The sequence below is a fragment of the Phodopus roborovskii genome, unplaced genomic scaffold, assembly GCF_943737965.1.
Source record: "Phodopus roborovskii unplaced genomic scaffold, PHOROB, whole genome shotgun sequence".
Lineage (NCBI taxonomy): Eukaryota > Metazoa > Chordata > Mammalia > Rodentia > Cricetidae > Phodopus > Phodopus roborovskii.
In genome coordinates, this window is record NW_026125554.1 from 6,058,747 (window position 1) to 6,072,787 (window position 14,041).

The window sequence follows — 14,041 nt, forward strand, 5'->3', positions numbered from 1 at the left end:
TTTGTTATGGTGTTTCCTTGTAGCAGTGGTGACCCTGGGAAAAAGGATGCTTCCATAAGTCCTGCCTCCCAGACACCAGTGTGAGAACACTCATTCTTGGCTCTTTACCTTCCTCTCTCGCTGTTCCCCAACTGGTCTATTGTGGGGTCATCTTTCCGATAAGCTACTTTGAACAGGATGTTTGGTTTGTGTCAGGGCTTGCAACTAGGAGACCCTAGCTAGCACATGATTAGGCTTCTGCATTTCTGAGGTGGTGTTTGCACACTGGTTGGGGGTTGGGGTTGGGCTAGAGTGGTTGCTGTGGGAGTAATCAGAGTGTGATGTGGTGTGGTGTGTGGTGTGGTATGGTATGGTGTTGTGTATACGTGTATGTGTGTGTGTGGTGTGTGGTGAGGTATGGTATGGTGTGGTGTATACGTGTATGTGTGTGTGGTGTGTGGTATGGTGTATTATGGTGTTGTATGTGTGTGGCATGTGGTGTGTGTGTGCACGGTATGGTATATGTTGTGTGTGGTATGGTGTGTTTGTGTGGTTTGGTGTGTGTGTATTCTATGAGGGTGACATAATGACAGAATAGAATTTTCTTGGCAGTAAGCCCATGGATCATGTTGTGTGATGCAGCATGGCTGTGAGGGTGGCTTTGAGAACTTGAAGGTTAGGATTTGCTTCACTGTGGGCAGCAAATGTGATCTCACTCGTTTGGTGCAATGGACAAAGGGGATGAGAAGTAGGAGAGAAAGGATGGGGGGTAAAAAAAGAATAAAAGAGAGGGAAGGAGGAAGATGGTGAGAGATGGGGAGGAGGGAGAGGAAGAGAGCAAGCAAGAGGGCAGGGAAGAGGAGAGGGAGAAATGTGTGCACCAGCCAGGTTTAAGGGAGAAATTAGGGGATTGCCAGGATGTCCACCTCTGATGGTGGCAACTCAGCAAAAAACTGCTGGGACTTTGTCTGGCTGTGTTGAGCAACCCTGGCTCCGCCCCTTCCCTTGTCCACAAAGCAAGCTTTTAAAGGGAAGGTTCTTTTCATTGAATGTCTGCCACAGTATGATGTGGGGCTTCTGGATGCTTCTCTTCTGGGGTGAGTGTGAAGTTAAATGGGACAAGGGGGGGGGATGGCTTAGATATGGGCTGGAAATTGGTGGCAAGGCATAGCCCTGGAGGGCACAGCTGATAGGATACAGTCCCAGGTCTGTTGCACACAGCAAATCCCTGCCTTGGGAGACTTTTGGCAAAATGTCTGGACTCAGGGAAGCCCACCCACCAGGGTAGATCTTCCTGGAGCTGATCATTTGGTATGTATGTGTTTGTGAGCCATCTCAGTTCTAGCTAGAATACAGCATTGTGTAAACACAGGGGGCTTCTAGGTGTGCAACCAGGTTTCCCACGATGGTGCAAGGGCAACAGGAGCCCGCACAGCTATGGCAACCATTTCTTTACCATCTTCATGACAGCACTTCATCTTCATGAAAACCCTTATCAGCCTCATCTTGAAGAGCAGAACCAGGGAGGTGTAGGAGGTGACTTGCTGGGCTTGGGTAACAGCCCAATGTGTAAAGTGCTCGCTGTGCAAGCTGAAAGACCTGAGTTTGATCCCAGAATCTATATTAAGAAGCCAAACATAGTGCTGTACACTTTCCTTCCTTTTTTTTTTCCTTTTTCTTTTGAAACAGGGTTTCTCTGTGTAGCCCTGGCTCTCTCTGTATACCAGGCTGGCCTTGAACTCACAGGGATCCACCTGCCTCTGCCTCCTGAGCTTTGGGTCTAAAGGCGTGTGCCACTACTGCTGGGGAAATGGAGATAGGAGGATCCCTGGTTCTTTATGGCCAGCCAGCATAACCTACTTGGTTTACTCCAGGCCAGTGAGATAGCCTGTCTCTAAACAATTAAGGTGGATGGTACCTGAGAAAAGATGTCTGAGATCATCCTCTGGTCTGTATGTGCCTGTAAACACACACACACACACACACACACACACACACACACACACACACACACACACACACACACCACACACACCACAATGCACATGGCACATACATACTCACAAATACAAAAAGAAATACTTTGAACAAGACTTAGCTAATGAGGGGAGGAACTAGGGTGTAAAATCAGTTCAGCTCTGGTCTTATTCAAGATGGGTAGAAGAATTCTAGGAGTGTATGAATTCTACGAGAAACTGAGCTGTGACTGGGGTTGTGGGGAGTCAGGGAAGTTATGTCCTGTGCAGGGACCAGACTAGGATGTGGGATGTGGGGGATGCAGCTTCCCTTCCTGGCTCCCGTTGCTTTAGTTTCAGCACTAGGGTGTCTTAATGCATGATCTTCCACTTCATTGTTTTTCTTGCATGTTTGCAAGATTTTTTTTTGTTGGTTTAAATTTAAAGATGGCAGATATAGATTTCAGAGATGGGGAAATTGAGTTATGGAAAATTGAAATAACTTTTCTCAGTGCACAAAGTACTCCTGGTGAAGACATAATTAAAAAAAAACCCAAATATTAAAAAAGGTGTGTGCATGCACACACACATGACTCTAGAGGTCAGAATACAACTTCAGGTGTTGGTCAACACCTTTTACCTTGCAGAGAAAAATGTCTCCTTGTGCACCAGGCAAGGTGACTCTTGGGCTTCTGGAGATTGTGTGGTCTCTACCTCAAATCTTGCTGTAGGCATGCTAAATTTTCATGCTTTCTAGAAATCTGAAATTAGCTCCTTCCATGGTGAGTGATCTACCCACTGCCTGTATCTGTGTCTGTCTAGTCTAATGTCATCATAACAGCTCTCTATATTATCTGTCTGTATATACATGTATACATGTATGAGTGTATGTATTTATGTATTTATCATCTGTCTATCCACTCATCATCCCCCTAATCTATCATCTATCAATTATCTGTCTCTTACCTATCTGTCTCTATCATCTTTCAATATCATATATCTATATCTCTCTATATCTTTCTATCTCATCATCTTTATCATATATCCATCTTTCTGTATCATCTGTCATATATCTATCTTTCTATATCATCTCTCTATATCTTTCTACCTCTCTAACTATTATTTCTCTGTATCTATCATGTATCTATCTACCAATTGATGTACATCAGTTGTCAGGGTGCTTTCACAAAACTGTGGATTTCTTCCTCAGCATTGTGTGTGTTGGTATAATCTCAGCACTAGGGAGATTGAGGGAGGAGGATTAAAGGTTGAGATAATCTTCAGCAACATAGTGAGTTTGAGACCAGCTTGTGCTATATGAGACCCTATCTAAGAAAAAAGACCTATGGCAATGATGATTCTCATGGCATTGAGGATGATAGTGATGAATTATGAAGATGATCATAGTAACTACACAGGTGTTGGTGGTGGTGGTACTGACTGCACAGGTGTTGATGATGGTTGTGACTACACAGATGGTGATGATGGTGGTGATGACAGGTGGTGATGATGGTGGTGACTAGAAAAGTGGTGATGATGGTGGTACTGACTACACACATAAATAGTGGTAGTGACTACACAGATACCAATAGTGGTGGTGATGATGGTGGTGACTACACTCATATCAATGACTACGGTGATGATTACACAAACTATGAGGCAACTTAAAGGAATATGTCGTCTCATAGTTTGTGATGGTGTGGTCTGCCATGTTGGGGAAGGCTTGGCAGGGTTCATGGTTGGATTCTGGGGCTGGACTTCTTTCTTCTTGATAGACTGTGAAGCAAAGAGAAGCATGACTGGAATAGAAATCTTCAGGCCTTCTTCTAAGGCCTCATCTCTAAATCTCCCCAAATAGCACTGTCATCTGGTGACCACATAGTTAAACACATGATTTTGTAGGTTAAATTTCACATCCAAACCACAGCAACAGGAACCCTAACTAAGAAAATATATGATCTTAAAATTAATCATCCTGAAGAAAATATATGATCTTAAAATTAATCATCCCGTTCTCCCATGAGATTTCAACCCCACAGCAATCAGTTTGATCTCAGGAGAATTATAAGTTGGTTTTGTGCCCTGTCGTCTTCACTAGTTTCTGAGCCAGAGTTGGGAGCTGGGGAAGGCTGGACTGAAGCTTGCCCTGGGAGCATGATTGCACTGAAGTATTCACAGCAGCTATGGCTACCTGCATGAGACTTGCACAGGGTCAAGCCAGTCAGCATTCTGGCCCCACCCCCAGCTGGATCTCTTGAGAGTTAATGGCTGCTGGGGGGGAGAGTCTGCTTGCTTCAGGGATATGCTCAGAAGCCCGCCTATGCTCTAGCGGATGACTCTATGTCCACATGCTTTTAGAAAGCACTTATTAGATTCAGTGGATTATTTTTTAAGTAGGGTGGTCACAGTGAGGAGAGGTCTGAGAGGAACTGTAGAGTAGTATGGGGGTGCATATGATCAAAATTACTGCATGTGTGAATGAAGTTGTCAAAGAATAAATTAAAATACAACTAAATAAATGACGATAATGGTATTTTAAGTTGGTCTTTGAGAAGGTATGAAAATCTGGGTTTGGTTCCCAGCAACCACATGATGGCTCACAAATGCCTGTAACTCCAGTTCCAGGGGCTCCTTCTGGTCACTCTGGACACTTCACCCCTTAAAAAGAAAAACCCTGGGAAGATAAAAAAGCATAGATATCAGGAGCACTTTGTGGAGATTGTGTAAAATGACGTGACTCCTCCAGTGGGGTTCCTACCAGCTTTGTCAAACTGCTTTGCATGAGGTTAAGCTAAGGCTAATTTTGCTGGTTGAGCACAAACAACTTATCAACAGTTCATTTCTTTTCCTCTCTTCACAGGATGCAGTGGCATACACAGGTGGGGGATGACCACACTCCCCACACTGGGTCAAAGTCTTAGAGGTAAGTTAGCAAAAGAGAGCAAATGACTGGCCTGAACAGGATGCTTTTGGGAGAACTCTCATTCCCAGCAGCCAAGACTCACACTTTGCCAAACTAAGCTACAGGCAAAGCGATGGTACGTGCATTCCCTGGTTCCTGCTCCAGGACATTTCCTTTGTGCCCTGAAATTGCTGTGCAACCTCAGGCAGGATACATAACTGGTCTGATTTCCACTTCCCTCAATGTGCATATGTCACAGGGTATGTCTCTTTTGGTATAAGCACCCCTCTCCCATATTCTGAAGTCTTAATACAAATTTTCTTTTCTAGCCCTCTGATCCTTGTTTCCAAGATAGTAATAGGGACATTAGGATGTGTTCTTCTGTTTTTAATTTTTTGAATGCCATGATCAAATCTGATCATTAGATGTGAGCTTGTTTTAGGTCTGTGTAATCTAGCTTTGACTGTAATAAATATGAGAATCCATAAATTTATAAAGAGAAGAGGTTTATTTTGGCTTATATTGATAGGAATCTCCGTCTGTGGTTAGTTACCCCAAAGTGAGTGGAACATTGTTATCTCTCTACTTTCGTACTGCAGATAAGAGGGACCTCTTGTTCCTCTCACCACACTTCCTCCATGAAGGGGCCTTTGTGAGCTATTTTGTCATAGCATCAAGGAAAGTAACTAACAAAGGCAGGGATCTGAAACTTATTTAAAATATGATACTTGTATTAATTCACTGAGAATTTCATACAAGGACATCATGTGTTTTGATCATATTCACCTTTCATTTTCCCCTCTGTGTTATCCAAGAACCTCCTTTACCCCTGCCTCCCAGCTCTATGCTCACATCCTTCTCAGTCTGTCTAGCTCTACATGTAGGCATATGATTTCAGGAATGACTATTTGGCAAGGGATAACAAATTGGGGTTTTTTTCCTTGGGAAGAATGATTCTCTCCACATTCTTTGGTTACCTGTACATCTTTAACTGGGATGGGGGTCTGTGAGGTACCCCCTTCCACATTAGTGTGTCTATGGGTGTCATCCTTGTTCAGTTATGTGTAGGCAGCTGTATTGCTGAGGTGTCATGCGTAAAGTGTCTCTGTCACTTCCTGGAGATAGGATCTCTCATCAGACTTCCCACTCCACTGGTTCCTGCAATCTTTCCCCTCTGTCTTCTTTGGCATTTCCTGAGCCTTAGCTGCAGGAGTTGTGGTATAGATGTATCCTCAGGGACAGGCTATCCCTCCATGATCAGTTGGTTATCTCTGCACTTTGACCTACTGGGCTGTGGTTTCTGCAATGGTCTTCCTCTGCTTCAAAGAGACACTTCTTGATGAGGGGTGAGGGCTACACTGATCAGTGCATATAAGGATATATTTTTAGAATCAAGTTAGAGATTATGCTGGTTTAGTAAAGTGGCAGTAACAGGATCTCTTTTAAGATCCATGACTTCACTATCCCTGGGTAGTTGGCTGGGTTTCCAGGCATGAGTTCCCTTCTGTGTAGTGGGTGTTAAGTTCAATTAGACAGCCATTGGTTACCTCTGAGATATGAGTGCCATTGATGCATTTTTAGGAGCATCTTGCAATTAGGGAGCGTTGTCAGCTCAGCTGGGACAACTTTATTTCATATGTATATAAATAATGTAACTACACACATACTTATATGTATTATATATATTTAGGTAAATATAAAGTAATGATTCTTTATGGCATTTCCAAAAAAATCCTTAGTGCTACTTGTCCTTCCTCTCTACCCAGTCTTCCTAATTAAAGCCCTCAGCTCCATTTTTCCCATGCCCCTTTATATCCCCCGTATCTTGGTGTTTCTCTCTCTAGGGTACCCCTGCGTCCCATTTTTACTGTCCTGGTTTCTGCAGTTACTCCAGGATTTGTACTCACATCTGAGAATGTGGAGCTAGGGACTGAGGATGAGAGAGAACATGCCTGCATATGCTGCTGGGCGAGGGAAAGTCAAGTTTTTTTTCCCTTTTAATTTCTCTCTCTCTCTCTCTGTCTCTCTCTCTCTCTCTCTCTCTCTCTCTCTCTCTCTGTGTGTGTGTGTGTGTGTGTGAGAGAGAGAGAGAGAGAGAGAGAGAGAGAGAGAGAGAGAGGACTGTATAGCCCAGACTGGCCATGAACTGGCTCACAGCATGGATTGTAGGCACACGCTTCCACAACCAGTACTAGTTTACCTTTAACAGTAAAGGTCCATGTACTCTATTGGCTGTGAGTACTAACAGGAAGTATAGGGACTAGAAAGCAAAGGCTCAGGTAAGAGTCAGAAAATTACAATCTTTCACACCTCTGTTTTGTACAGTGTCTGTCTCCCAAGACTTGATTTCGATCAAGTAGCTATTGCTTTTACTGTGGCAAACTTTAACTCACTAAAACTTAAAATTTCATTAGATTTTTATTTACTCATGTATGTGTATGCGTGTGCACATGTGTGGTACACATGTGAATGTCAGAGGGCACTCCAGGAGAGTGGATTCTCTGCCTGGGACTGAATTTGGGTAATAAGGTTTGGGGGAAGCATATTTACCTTCTGAAACATTTATTTATTTATTTATGACTTAATTAAAATCTTTGGACAAATTTCTCATGTCCAAACAATTTAAATGTGATCATTTTCATCCCACTTCCCCTTAATGCATCCCCAACACCATGTGTTCTTTCCTTTTAGAAATAACCCTCTATGTACAGTGAGGGTCTCAGGCAGTTCAACCTGGCCTTGCATTCACTATGCAGCTAGCTTTTCAAATTTATTTTTTGATGCTCCTGGTCACCTTACAAGCACTGGGCTGGCAGAAATGAGCCATCACATTCACCTCTCATTTATTTTCTTCTAGGAATTAATGCCCTTTTAAAAAAGAGGCACAACCTGTTTCTTACAGGACTTTTAAAAAGGGGACCTGTTGAAGTGGGGGTATTGAAGCTGCTCAGATGAAACATGGGGGCAAGAGGCCAGCCTAGCAGCAGGAGAGCATGTGCAGGAGAGCCTGAGGGTGCAGGCACTTTTGCTTTTAGGTCAGGGCAGTCTATGAGCTGGGGCGGTTGGCAGGCATCCAGCTGCCTAGGATAGGGTTCTTATTCTGGTTTTGAGAGGTTTAAATAGAGGGTCCCAAAAGAAAAAAGAAAAAAGAACCACAAAAAGATAGAGGATCTCCGAAGTGTGTAACTGCAGACACAGGAAGCTGGAGAGAGAGCTGAGGCCCCATGTGTGGGTGGGGAAAACTGGGCAGACTATAGGGCTGAGAAGTTGGCTTGCAGGCAGTGTGGCAAGAACACAAGTGAGAAATGTAAGAGCAGCAATAGTGTGTTTTGAGGTTTAGGGACTTTACAGGGTCTCACTCTTGCATTCAATGTCTGCATTATCATCACCTTTTAATGCTTTTGTTAGCATATAGAAGCATACATACATAATAATAGGTTTTGGTATGTCACTGTCTTATGTGTATATTTACCCGCACTGCCACACCCTCTACTTCCACTGTTCTCTCTCTTCCCAACTAAAAATATCAGTAGTATTCCTGTACAAATGTTGTAGACGTTGAGGAAAAAAATCAGGGAACAAAATCCACTCATAATAGCTCTGAATCAAACAGACTATACACACGTGCACGGACACATACCCATATGCACACACATATACATAAATATACACACATGAACACACATACATATATATGCACACAGACACATAGACATATGTGTACACATATGCACATACATACATGCATACAGAGACACACAAAACAGAGGGACATACACAAACACATGCAGGCAAACATAGGCACACAAGCACATATACAGGCAGGCAGGTAGACAGACAGACAGACACTCATGCAAAACTGCCCCACCTGGGGATAAACCTAACCAACAAGGGAACAGTCTACTCTGACAGTTATAAAACACCGAAGGAGGGCTGGGTAGTGGTGGCACATACCTTCAATCCCAGCACTCAGATGGCCAGCTTGGTCTACAAGAGCAGTTCCAAGATAGCTAGGGCTACACAGAGAAACCCTGTTTTGAAAACAAACCTATAAACTGATAATGGTTTCTTCTATTATGGTATCTCTTTATAGGTTTGAAGATAAAACTGAGTCTAGATAAATGTTCAGAGACCTACAAGGATGACCCCCAACTAACAATCTGAGCAACAGTGGAGAAGCTACCTTAAATGCCCTTCCGTGATAATGAGATTGATAACTAACTTATATGTCATCATAGAGCCCTCATCTAGTAGCTAATAGAAACAAAAGCAGACACCCACAGCTAAACACTGAGTTGAACTCCTAGAATCCAGTTGCAGAGAGGGAGGAGTGATAAGAAAAGGGGTCAAGACCAGGCTACAGAAACCCACAGAGACAGCTGACCTGAATAAGGGGGAGCTCATGAATCCCCAGACTGATAGCTGGGAAACCAGCATTGGACAGACTCAGACCTCCCTGAACATTGGTCTCTGGTAGAAGGCCTGGGCAGTCTAAGGGACCTCTGACAGTGGAACCAGGAGGTATCCCTGGTGCATGAAAGGACTTTGGGAGCACATTCCCCATGGAGAGATACTCCCTTAACCTAGAGGCAGGAGGGAGGGCCTAGACCCTATTCCAAATGACTTGACACATTTTGATTATCCCTCCTGGAAGGCCTCACCCTTCCTATGGAGTGGGTGGGGAATGGGATGGGAGGGGGGGTCAGGGGGTAGGAGAGGAAGGGAGAGAGAAGGAACTGGGATCAATATGTAAAATAAGAAGAAATAATAAATACAAAAAAGAAAACAACCAACCAACCAACCAACCAGTCAACCAACCAACAAACAAACAAAAAACACCAAAGGAGGAAACAGGCTGTTGCTGTGGAAGTGATCTCAGAGTGGCCATCCTCCTGAGTGCAATCCACATAGTCAATGCAATCCCCATTGAAACACCAACACTGTTCTTCACAGAAATAGGAGGGAAATCCTAAAATTCATGCAGAAGCAGGACAGGCCCCAGAGAGTCAAAGGCAATCCTGACTGGAGGACAGCGCTGGCACTGCCCCTTCCCTGATGCTGCATTGTCCCACAGAGCTGTAGTTAGACAAACTGCGCTGTGCTGCACAAGAGCTGGTTCACACCTATATTTGTACCCACCACTCATGTCAGCATTGAGCATTGCTTTCAGAGCCTACCCAGAATTTCATGCCCTTCTTGTTCCTGCCTGGATTTTACTGAACACACCATTCACAGGCACAGGGTAATCACTCCACCCTTGGTCATCTTGCTTCTGAATCTCTGAAGCTCATGGCTCTAGCAGTTGCTGGAAGCGTTGTTAAAATTGTCATCATGCTTGTTCTATCTAAACCTCTGCCATGGCTCCCATCACTCAACTGATTAACATCTTCTCCCGTTGCTGTGACCTCATACCCAGTAAGAAGCAACCTGAGGGAGGGAGAATTGATTTTGGCTCCCAGCTTGAAGAGGTATAGTCTGTTAATGCAGGGAAAGGTGTGGTGGCAGCTGATCACATCTCATCTGTCCTAAGGAAGCTGGATGAGATGGGTGATGGCACTCATCACACTGTACCTTTGCTCTGTTAGGTCCCAGCTGATGGGGTGCTGGCATGCTTCAGGAGTATATCACAGACTCATGCACTGTGGTTTAAAAAATCTGAATCATGGCTTTCAGTCCATTTTTTTTTCTTACAACCTCAATCAGGGTGCATTTCCTCATCTTATTCCTCTGCTTGCTGGCACAACCCTTGAGGTCACAGATCATTTTGTTAGTGAAGTCTCAAGATCTTCACTCAGCCTTTTACTAATGTCAGTACTGATGGACTGAGCAGTCCAGCAGTCATAGTCTGGAGGAATCATGTCATCTGGCTTTTTTCTATTCCTGGGTTTCTCTTGTCATTTATTCTTGTGCTTGTTTGGATGTCTCTTCTGATTTCATTTGACAAAGCTAGTCTTGAGGACTCAATCCAGGGACACATGTTCTTGTCTCTAGTCTGTTCTTATAAAGATCATTTATTCCATCCATTTACCTTCATCACTTACATCTACAAGACCACTTTCTGGAGAAGATCACCCTGACAGGCAGTAGACTCTAGGGCGTACATAGCTCCTCCATTCCTTTACACAACTCTTTGGAAGTCCCACTCCAGTGCTTTAAACACATCCATACTCTTCTTTCCATGCTACCCAGGTGTAAATGAGTGTGAAGACACTACCACGTGCCCTGCTTATGCCACCTGCACTGACACTATGTACAGTTATTACTGTACCTGTAAACGAGGCTTCTGGCCTAGCAATGGACAGATCCACTTTAAGGGCCCAGGAGTGGTGTGTGAAGGTGAGTTTATGTTGTGTGACTTTCTGGGGAGGCATGAATGAATGTCCACTCTCACCCCATGTAGAACACTGGCCATAGGCCAAAGAAGTGATTTCCACACCTTGCTCAGGCAGCTCAATTGTTTATTGCTTATATTACCATGGGTAGGGCCTTGTGAGTCTGTTATGGAAAGTATCTTGACTTTCTGGGTCTTGGGAGCTCCTCCACCCTAGGTTAAGAAGAAATCACTACACAAGCATTCACATTCTGTTAAAGCCTTCCAGTGTTTGGTAGGTCAGGCTCATGCTGGCTGGGCATTGGGTAAGGTTACTCCCTGCCATTCTTACCACATGCCCCAAATTCCTCTTTTCCCAGGGTACCCTTCCTGTGTATCTATACATTAGTAATAATACATATCTAAATATGCACAAAACTTTCCCTTTCCCTCCCTCCCTTCCTCCCCTTTTCCCCTTTTATCTATACTCTTACCCATGCATTTGCCCATCCATCCATCCATCCATCCATCCATCTGTATGTCCATCCATTATGCCCATCAGTTCATATATCTGTCCACACATAGTAAAGCCATCAACACTCCCCTCCCTCCTTGTCTGCTTTCTCCCTTTCTTCTTCTTTCTCTTTCTACTCACCTGTCCACCCATCTGTCCACACACAGGGATATCTGTCTCCACACACCCCTCTCTCCTTCCCTCCATCCAGTTATTTTCCTGATTCCCATTCCATGCAAAAGTTCAGAGACGGTTGTGCTGCAAGACTGAGTATCTCAAGGGGACAAGGTGTGGTGTTTGACTTAGCAACCAATTTTTAAGAACTGGGAACCCAAGTTTAAGACTGCTTAGATCTAAATAGAGAGACCCCCCCAGACCACACCCAAGTCACTAAATGATGAGCAAATAGAAGGAGGTTAACCATTATTTGTAGGGCAAGAGCAGTTTGTTACACCAACCCTTTTTTTTTTTTTTTTTTTTTTTTTTGGCTCAGATGTAAATGAATGTCTTCAAAGCGACTCACCCTGTGGTCCTAATTCAGTCTGCAAGAATCTCCCGGGGCGAACATTGTGCAGCTGTCTTAGTGGCTTCTCTCCTTCCACTGGGCAGAACTGGATCCTGGGAAGTCCAGGTCATTTTTTCTGCACAGGTAATGTTTTCAGGCTCTCTGTTGTGGGTTTTCAGTAGTTGGCACATGATTCTCTTCACTCACTCTTTTCCTTTGCCCTACAGACATTGATGAGTGTCTGACAATTGGGATCTGCCCTAATTATTCCAACTGTACTAACACAATAGGAAGCCACAACTGCACCTGCCAATCCGGCTTCATCTGGAATGACCTCGCTTGTGAAGGTTTGTGGCACCTGGTCCTTGTCACTTCTTATATGGTTTTGTCTATGCTTTGCACCTGCTAGGCTGGGTCACTCAGCTATACCCTGATTTTTAAAAATTTAACCATTCCAGAATCCTTCTGCCAAGTCCTTTTTTTCCCTCTCCAACAATTTCTCTCCTTCTTTCATGTCTTTGTTGTTGCCCTATTGTGCTTGGTTGTGTTTGATATAACCGAGGAAAACTTAACAGTGTCCGCACCACTGAAGGAAATCTCCCTTCCTACCACCTCCAGTAACCAGAGCTGCTCAGGGAGGGGTGGGGCCTCAGGAGTAGCCACAACGGTTGTGAGTTAATGTGCACAGCAGCTTTCTCCTGTCCAGAAGATAAAGTATTTCACAAAACTCCTTCCCATCTTCTGGCTCTTACACTCGTTCTGCCCATTTTCCACCCATACCCTTATTCTTTACACTAGCCTGGGCCTCATACACGCGCAAGTGCCAGTCAGTCCCAGAGAAAGAACATAGTCAATCAAGTTTGGGACTGACACCCATCACTTGTGCATTCTATTGACCAACACAAGTAATAAGACAAGATGGATTCAAGAAGGTAGAGAATCAAATGTCAGTTCCTCATGGGAGTAGTGGAGAAACCACAAGGCATATAATCCACACACAAAGTCTTATTACAGGAGGCATGGAGGAAAATGTTATTTTTGTGAATGTTGATAATTATTATTATTTTTTGTATTGCTTTGGAGCCTGTCCTGGAACTAGCTCTGTAGACCAGGCTGGCCTTGAACTCACAGAGATCTGCTTGCCTCTGCCTCCTGAGTGCTGGGATTAAAGGTGTGTGCCACCAATGCCCAGCTGGTGATTATGCTTTAAAACTTTTTATAACATTTCTAATTACATTGTATTGACCAGGATTTATTCTTACGGTTAAATATAGCTACAAGGGATGCTGGAAAGCATGCCTCTGAGTGACCAGGAAGAAAGAGAGCACATGTATGTTGGAGAGTCTGCATCTTGTCTGCTACCAGTTGGCCCACAGAGTGCATCTGTAGTGTGGTCTTCACTTCTCAACCTCCCACTTAAATTCTCCTGCATTTTATTCCCAACTCATCAGATGATGATGAATGTGCGAAAGACAACACTTGCCCAGAGCATGCAACCTGCCACAACACTCTTGGAAGTTATCACTGTACATGTGACTCAGGATTTGAATTTAGTGGTAGAGGGTCAACATTCCAGGGCCTGGAAGAATCCTGTGAAGGTAAGTGGAGGTGTTGACCAGGAACTCAAATAAAACCTACTTGAAAAGACTGTGATACAAAGCTTGAGCTTAGGATGAATTCAAGACTTTCAGCTTCTCCCTCCCTCCCTCTCTCCTTCCCTCCCTCCCTCCCTCCCTCCTTCATTTCCTCCCTCCCTCCTCCCCTCTCTCCCTGCCTCCTTCCCTCTCTCCCTCTCTCCCTCCATTTCTTTCTCCCTTACATGAGTATGGGCATGTGTACATCATGGTACATGTGTGGAGGTCAGAGAAAAAGTTTT

General features: G+C 44.1%; 1 protein-coding gene across 1 annotated transcript in view; it reads left to right on the forward strand.

Moving 5' to 3' along the window:
• Window positions 1-14,041, forward strand: part of Adgre1 (adhesion G protein-coupled receptor E1) — a gene marked incomplete at its 3' end in the record, with an annotated part of 102,134 nt that overhangs the window by 41,225 nt on the left and 46,868 nt on the right. The window contains exons 2-6 of the mRNA XM_051177241.1: window positions 4,770-4,857; window positions 11,026-11,172; window positions 12,154-12,309; window positions 12,393-12,512; window positions 13,617-13,763. Of these exons, the coding sequence (XP_051033198.1) occupies window positions 4,770-4,857; window positions 11,026-11,172; window positions 12,154-12,309; window positions 12,393-12,512; window positions 13,617-13,763 (658 nt within the window). The remainder of the gene's footprint in view (window positions 1-4,769; window positions 4,858-11,025; window positions 11,173-12,153; window positions 12,310-12,392; window positions 12,513-13,616; window positions 13,764-14,041) is intronic.